General features: G+C 49.6%; 1 protein-coding gene across 2 annotated transcripts in view; it reads left to right on the top strand.

The window, feature by feature from the left end:
* Positions 1 to 7,775, top strand: part of Syngr1 (synaptogyrin 1) — a 28,838-nt gene that overhangs the window by 15,618 nt on the left and 5,445 nt on the right. The window contains exons 2-4 of one of the 2 annotated variants that reach the window (XM_005354182.3): positions 4,483 to 4,720; positions 5,653 to 5,798; positions 7,082 to 7,702. In XM_005354182.3, coding sequence (XP_005354239.1) covers positions 4,483 to 4,720; positions 5,653 to 5,798; positions 7,082 to 7,174 — 477 coding nt within the window. In that variant the 3' untranslated portion in view covers positions 7,175 to 7,702. Of the gene's footprint in view, positions 1 to 4,482; positions 4,721 to 5,652; positions 5,799 to 7,081; positions 7,703 to 7,775 lie in introns of those variants that run through there. The other variant, XM_005354181.3, reaches the window with a different exon arrangement.

Raw genomic sequence — 7,775 nt, 5'->3', positions numbered from 1 at the left:
GAACCAGTGAACTACATCCCCTGTGTATATATGTGTGTGCCTGAGTGTGACTCTGTGCACCCGCAGAACCAGTGAACTACACCCCTGTGTATATATGTGTGTGCGTGTGGCTCTGTGCACCCGCGGAACCAGTGAACTACACCCCTGTGTATATATGTGTGTGCGTGAGTGTGGCTCTGTGCACCCTCGGAATCAGTGAACTACACCCCCTGTGTATATATACGAGTGTGACTCTGTGCACCCGCGGAACCAGTGAACTACATCCCCTGTATACATGTATATGCGTGAGTGTGACTCTGTGCACCCACCCGCGGAAGACAAAAGACAACTTTGCTGAGTTATTTCTCTCCTTCCACTTTTGTGTAGGTCCCAGGAATCGAACTCAGCTCACCAAGCTTGTGCTACAAGTGCTTTTATCCTCTGAGCTGTCTCACTAGATGAGAATTTTCTAGAAGCCCATTGTATGGGGTTGCACCTAGCAAGCTCCAGATTTGAATGGAGCAGGCCTGTCTGACCCCAGGGTCTGAAATCTCTCTAATCAAGAGACTTTTCCATTCTGTGTGTTTGGTGGCATCTGGGGATATGAAGGACTGATGGGCGTAGTCGACCGGTAAGCTAGAATTAACCAGACAAGCTCAATATAACAGATCTAGTTTAATAATTGGAAAACGGGGAAACTCACACGAGCGAAGAGAGAAGAGAGAGTGCACCTGGATTCCCAGGTCTTTCTTCCTTGGCCCCAGGTGCCACACTCTAGCCAAATGTGATTGGCTGAGCTTCCCCATCATCTCCCCCTTTTGTCTAAACAAGATCGAACCAAACCCAATACAACTATATACAATAGGAACAGATACCGAATATAAAATTACAAGCAACAAACAATATTAATCAAGAAACATGTAACAAAAGTTTTACTAAGCATTCTATTTCAAGGAGTCTAAATAATATATTGAAATTAAGTTTAGCTAAATCATGAGGAGGGTAACTACAATTATCTAATCTTCAACTCTATCAAAGATCTGAGAAGGGAAGTAATATAACTTGAGCAACCAGGAAGTACAAACGAGAAACTTCCAAAATGTGCAACAAATGATAGAGATAACTGACTACCTGGGCAATCACCCAAAGTCTCATTTGCAATGTTGAGGCAACCAACTTTGGCTAAGGCTTTAGAACTATCCTACCCTGTCTTGGTAAGATAAGACAATCCTGTTTTATACATTTACGGATACTCTGTATCTCTGTCAGTGGTGGAGGTATGGGCTTTTCTTTGCTCAAAGGCCAGTTCTGCCAAGAAGACAAGCTCCCAGTGGAGTGTCTTTGGTGCTCAACATTCTCTCGGGAGCAGAGCGGTGTTGCTAGGAGTGATTGTATCTCACTACCACGGAACTCTAGGTTAGATTAAAGGCCTTTTTCTACAGCTCTTTGAAGAGGTTGAAGATTATACTATCTATACTAAATATAATCTCTATGTATCTAAAGAACCTGATTAGCCTATATATAAATATGACAAACATAGAAGACTATTGATCTATAATTCTCGATACCTATCTAACTTAAAGACTAAGAGAATAAAAACTGCAATAAATGAGGACAATGACCTCCAAATGTAAACAATGTATATCATTACATAAACAATATATAAGTATCTTAATCAGAGGTAGAAATGTACACTGCAATATGGTAAATATATATCAATACATAAACAATATATAAGTGTCTTAATCAGAGGTAGAAATGTACACTGCAATATGGTAAATATATATATTGTTCAATACATAACAAATGTTTTAAACAGAGGCTGAAGCATACTCGCATACAATAGTTAATATAATTTAACTTTGTATCAACATACAAGAATCGATACCAATATAATTTTCTAAAAACAAATAACTCACAAATACCAATCTAATATCCCATCACCAATTATCCACTTAATGGAGATTCATATAATAAAAAGATCAAACACCTCAGTGTGCTGAGGCCTGGAGGGTGTCATGAGGCAGCAGATGAATGGGACCACTGTTGTCTGGTGGTAGACATGCAAGAAAACACTGTGGACGATTCTTGGCTCTTCCCCTATTCCACAACGTCTCTGCCTTACTACCCCTCCTGGGTGTGTCCACTGTGGCAGAGAGCATGTGGCTGATAACGGAAGGATATTTTTTTGTACCCACGTGGAGGCTCACAACCGTCTGGGAATCCAGTCCCCGGGGAATCGGACGCCCTCTTGTGGCATCCATGAGCACTGCACATGTGTACAGACCAAACATCCATGCACGTAAAATACATTTTTAAATAAACGGAAAGTAGGGGCTGAGGAGATGACTCTCTTGGTAAGTTCTTGCTGTGTAGACACGAGGACCCAAGTTCAGGCCTTCATAGTCATCTAAAAGCTGGGTACAGTGGCCTGAGCCTGTAATAGCAATGCTGGATGGCAAGATCTCTGGGGCTTACTGGCCAGACAGTCTGGCTGAATCAGTGTGAGCTCCAAGTTTAGTGAGAGATCTATCTATCTTTCTATCTTTCTATCTTTCTTTCTTTCTTTCTTTCTTCTTTTTCTTTCTTTCTTTCTTTCTTTCTTTCTTTCTTTTTTTTTTTTTCGAACCAAGGTTTCTCTGTAGCTTTGAGCCTATCTTGGAACTAGCTTTTGTAGACCAGGCTGGCCTCGAACTCACAGAGATCCACCTGCCTCTGCCTCCCGAGTGCTGGGGTTAAAGGTGTGCGCCACCACCGCCCAGCTCTAGATCTTGTTTCTAAAAGTAAGGTGGAGAGTAGCAGAGGAAGCCCCCAGACATTGACTTCTAGCCTCCACATACATGCGTGCAGTTGTCTGCATTTGCTGATGATACTGATATGTCGATTAGCCATTGCTACATAATACATTGCCCCCAAATGTATTTCCTAAAACAGCAGTCACAGTTTACCTCAGTTTCCGTGGGTCAGGAATCTGCTAAGGTGGGCGCTATTGCCTTCAGGTCTCTCACGGCTAAAGCCACGATGTCAGCCAGGGCTGTGGTCTCATTGGCTCTCCTGTGGACAAGTCAGTTTCAAGTTCACAAGGATGTGCTCTGGGTTTCAGCCCACCCCCACTCCATGGGCTGCTGATGGAGAGGGCTTCAGCTCCCTTCAGGCTATCAGCTAGAGACTTTCCTCCACCCCTTGTCACAGCAGCTGCCTTCCAATAGAGCAGGCAGGGACAGGAGGCCAGAGAGTGGGAGCCAGAGGCAAAATCTCATCGCTTAAATTATCCTTTTGTAACTTCAAACTTATGTAATGTACTTTGATCATTTCCCCCCAGTCATTCTTCCTTCTCCCTCCTGCCAAACCCCTCTACCCAACAAGCTCTTACAGTCATGTCTTTGATCATTCCTGTTTTATTTATGTGTTCGTGTTTGTGTCTATGTACGCCGTGTGAGTGCAGTGCCCACAGAGGCCTGTAGAGGGCACCAGATCCCCTGGAATTACAGATTGTTATGAGCCACTGGAAATGGGTACTGGAAACGGAACCCGGGTCCTCTGGAAGAGTAGCAAGCACTCTTACCCGCTGGGACGCTCTCCATCCCTGTGTCTTTGCATTAAGGTTGCTGGCATGAGCACAGCAGGGCCTTATTTACCTGGCAACGGCAGTTCACCATGAGGAAGATGGCTGCCCATCTAGCAACCACCTGTAGCTTCTCAGCGGGGTGGGGCCTTATGAGCCCAGACTCTTTTATTTATTTATTTGTTTGTTTTGGAGGGGGAGTTCAAGACAGGGTTTCTCTGTGTAGCCCTGGCTGTCCTGCAATTTGCTTTGTAGACCAGGCAGACTTTGAACTCAGAGATCTACCTGTCTCTGCCTCCCAAGTGCTGGAATTAAAGGCGTGCGCCACCGCTGCCTGCCCAGCTCCGAGACACCTTGTAACCACATTTTATCTACCAGGTCTAGTCACCATGGGGTGTGGCCTGCAGGAGGCAGAGCCACTGTGGCCTGAGCTAGCTGCCAGTCCAGCTGAAGTGATCCGGGTTTGTTAAGGCCGTGAGTGAGGTGGCTTGTGGGACGCCTCTGGCAGGATGGCTACTGCTATGAGCTTTTGACTTCTCACTTCATTCACCTGGGGTAGGACCAAGACTCGTGGCCCGAGACACCAGACTAGAGCAGCCCTACCTAGGCTGTTCAGAGAGGGACACGATACTGGACTGGGTGGGTGCTAGGAACTGTAGAAACTGACCTGGAGGATAGGGGATTGGCAGGGAGCCCTGGGGACCCTTGGTGTCAGGAGGTAGGAAGGACTGCATGAGCAGTCAGAGGCCCTTAAGCTCTGTAGCAGTGTTAGAAAGTGATGGATGCTGCCTTGCTGTGTGACCTCAAGCAAGTCGCCCTCCTTCTCTGGGCTCCCTGCTTAAATACCTACCTGTCTCGTGTTCGTGTTCACAGGGGATCAGGCTACAGCTGACAGGGTGGGGGAGCCTGGCAGTGCTCACACTTGCTCCGCCCTGCAGGTTTTCTCTATTGTGGTCTTTGGCTCCATCGTGAATGAGGGCTACCTCAACAGCTCAGAGGAGGAGGAGGAGTTCTGCATCTACAACCGGAACCCCAATGCCTGCAGCTACGGCGTGACCGTGGGCGTGCTGGCGTTCCTCACCTGCCTGCTCTACCTGGCTCTGGACGTGTACTTCCCACAGATCAGCAGTGTCAAGGATCGCAAGAAGGCTGTGCTGTCCGACATCGGTGTCTCGGGTGAGCCTGCTCGGGTGGTACCCCTTAATAGCCTCCCGTGAAGTGTGGGTAGTGAAGCCACAGACGAGGGGAGGGGCTCAAGTCAGCTCTGGTCTCAGTGCCCTTCGGCTCCCTTCCCTGGAGATCCTCGATCCCCCCTTCCCCTGGTCTCAGCAGAACTACCTCCCTTTGCCAATCTCCCACCCGTGGGAATCCCAGAGTTAGCCTGGTAGGCGCTTTGGGCAGGATCAGGAGACTGTGGGCCCTGCTTCCTAAGGAACTGGGGACCCTTTGACCTTCCAGAAAGACCTAGGACTAAGTGACTGTTCCCTTGTTTCCATGGAGTTCCCAGAAGCTCCTTTCAGGGATAGGCTGGCACATGCCCAGGCTCTGTCCTGGACAGTTCTGGGGAGACCCTGGTACCCACAGAGGATCTTGATCTTCTACCCAGCCCACACACCTCAGCTTCAGGGGGCTCCACTTGGGAGACTTCTGGTAGCTGCACACGTGGGAAGTGGAGACCCAGGCTGTAGGCTGTGCAGTCACTACTGTCCTTGTCCCAGTGGTCCCTCTCCCCAGTTCTCCAGAAGTCTGAGCAGGGCTGCTGCATCCTGCTCCTTGCATTGGCAGCTGGTCGTCCAGACCAGGCCAGGGATGTGGCAGGCGATAAGAGAGGCCCCTGACCTGGCTGCCCACCCCCTCCCCATCGTCCTCTCGCTCCATGGTTTGCCCTGTGCATCTGCTTGCTTTTGACCTGCCCTCTCTGTGGCCCCCCAACCCCAACTCCATCATTCCCAGCCCGCTCCTTCTCTGTTCCACCTCCTTGCTCATCATTTGGGGGTCGGGGAGCATGGGAGCATGCTCTTGACCTGTGTCCCTCTTCCTCGGTACCTTGTTTTCTCCCCCTTTTCTGTGTGTGTCACTGACATCTGGCCTGACTCTGGACACTCTAGCCTTCTGGGCCTTCTTCTGGTTCGTGGGTTTCTGCTTCCTGGCCAACCAGTGGCAAGTCTCCAAGCTCCAGGACAACCCTCTGAATGAAGGGACGGATGCCGCCCGGGCCGCCATCGCCTTCTCTTTCTTCTCCATTTTCACTTGGGTGAGTATGGCGCCTGTAGACTCCCCACTGGCCCCAGCCACACCCCAAGCTGTGGCCTGTTGAATAGATAGGCTGAGCTCTGTCCCCTGGCGGGAACCTCACTCCAGCACCACCCACAGCCTCCCTGAGCAAGGCAAACCCTTGCCTTCTGTGGAGCAGCTTTCCTAGGGTTGTGACGTGAACTTCACAGCGCAGCCCAGACTGGGCCTAAACTCAAGGTCCTCCTGCCTGGTCTCTGCACACAGGCAGTGCCTTTGCTGCTTCCCTTGTTTTCTTTGCTCATGTTGAGTCTTTGTTCATGGGGGCTCCCCACTTCAGAAGGTTCCTATTGACACTGCTTTCCAAACAGAGAAACTGAGGCTCAGTCACTTATCAGTGTGTTTGTTCGTCTATTTTTGGTTTTTCAAGACAGGGTTTCTCTCTGTAGCCCTGGCTGTCCCAGAATTCTTTTCACCACACCCAGCCTAAAAATAATATTCCTTAAAAAAGACAAAAAATAAGCTGGGCAGTGGTGGCGCACGCCTTTAATCCCGGCATTTAGGAAGCAGAAGCGGGTGGATCTCTGTGAGTTTAAGGCCAATCTGGTCTACAGAGCTACAGGACTCTTACACAGAGAAACCCTGTTTCCAAAACTAGAAATCTTGCAGGTGGGGGGAATCATATCTAGGGGTCTTGGATTTGCTGCAGTCTGTTCTTTGCAGTGCTAGCCCAAGGACTCCATAGCATAGTAAGGCTAGCCCCTCTTTGTGTAGGTCTAGGTCATGTCTATTTTTTTTTAAGATTTATTTATTTATTATATATACAACATTCCTTCCATGTATGCCTGCAGGCCAGAAGAGGGCACCAGAGCTCATTATAGATGGCTGTGAGCCACCATGTGCTTGCTGGGAATTGAACTCAGGATCTCTGGAAGAGCATTTAGTGCTCTTAACCTCTGGGCCATCTCTCCAGCCCTGGCCATATATATATATTTTAAAAGGACCCCAACACCCATTTTCTGGGGCATCCTCAGCCCCCATTTTTGGGAGCTAGAATTTTGTGGTTCCTGGAGACCAGCCATGAGTAACATAGCTCTTGATGCCTTCAGGACTGGGCAGAACAGTCAAGGTGACCCCAGGGGATCTCATTTGGGAAGAAGGTATCTGGAGGAGAGTGGGCCTCTGGCTGAGATGGGCAGAGCTGACCGGACCTGAAGGACTGGTGCTGCTGGCCACAGCTGGCCTTCCTGAGTCAGCTCTGCCCTTCCACCTCCTCAGCAGCCTCACCCCTGCTCTCTCTGGCAGAGCCTGACAGCAGCCCTGGCCGTCCGCAGACTCAAGGAACTTACCTTCCAGGAGGACTACAACACACTGTTCCCTGCCTCAGCTCAGCCGTAGCCCCTGAAGGGCAGGGAGTCCAGGCCCCAGCAGGGCTCAGGTGCAGGAGACGGCTGACCGCTAGGACAGGAAGGACAGGCTAGCTGGAGCAGTCAGCTAAGACTCAGCGCTGGCTCACTCATGCATCGCTTCCTCGGTTTATTCTTTACGTTCACTCCTTCAGTAAACATTTATTGAGCAACTGTTTGGTGCCTGTGTGGATTAGACTGGTCCCTGGTCCCAGGAGCCTGTAGGCTGGGAGGGAAAGGTAGCTGACCTTCCACAAAGTGGGGTGGCTCCTTAGAAGGTCTGAAGTGCCTTCCTGGAAGGGGCTGAGCCTGGACAGTGGTGATAACCTGTCCGTGATTGTGGTGTGAAAGGCCAGCTTACTGTCCCCCTGGGGTGACTTCCTGCAGAGGGCTGGCCTGGAATGTTGGAGGACCTTTGGCCCAGCTCAGCTTTCCTGTGCTGTGTGACCAAGAGCAAATTCTTGCACCTCTCTGAATCTTGGTCAATTTTCCTAGCCTGACTGATAATGGATGAACTTCTTCAGGCAGCTGAGCAGGTTGAACAAAGACCCGCAGGCCTTGGCACAGGGATGCTCAATAAATGTCAGTTCTGT

The sequence above is a fragment of the Microtus ochrogaster genome, chromosome 15 (assembly GCF_000317375.1).
Source record: "Microtus ochrogaster isolate Prairie Vole_2 chromosome 15, MicOch1.0, whole genome shotgun sequence".
Taxonomy (NCBI): Eukaryota; Metazoa; Chordata; class Mammalia; order Rodentia; family Cricetidae; genus Microtus; species Microtus ochrogaster.
The sequence above is the reverse complement of the archived record's forward strand: the minus strand, read 5'-3'. Positions and strand labels throughout refer to the sequence as shown.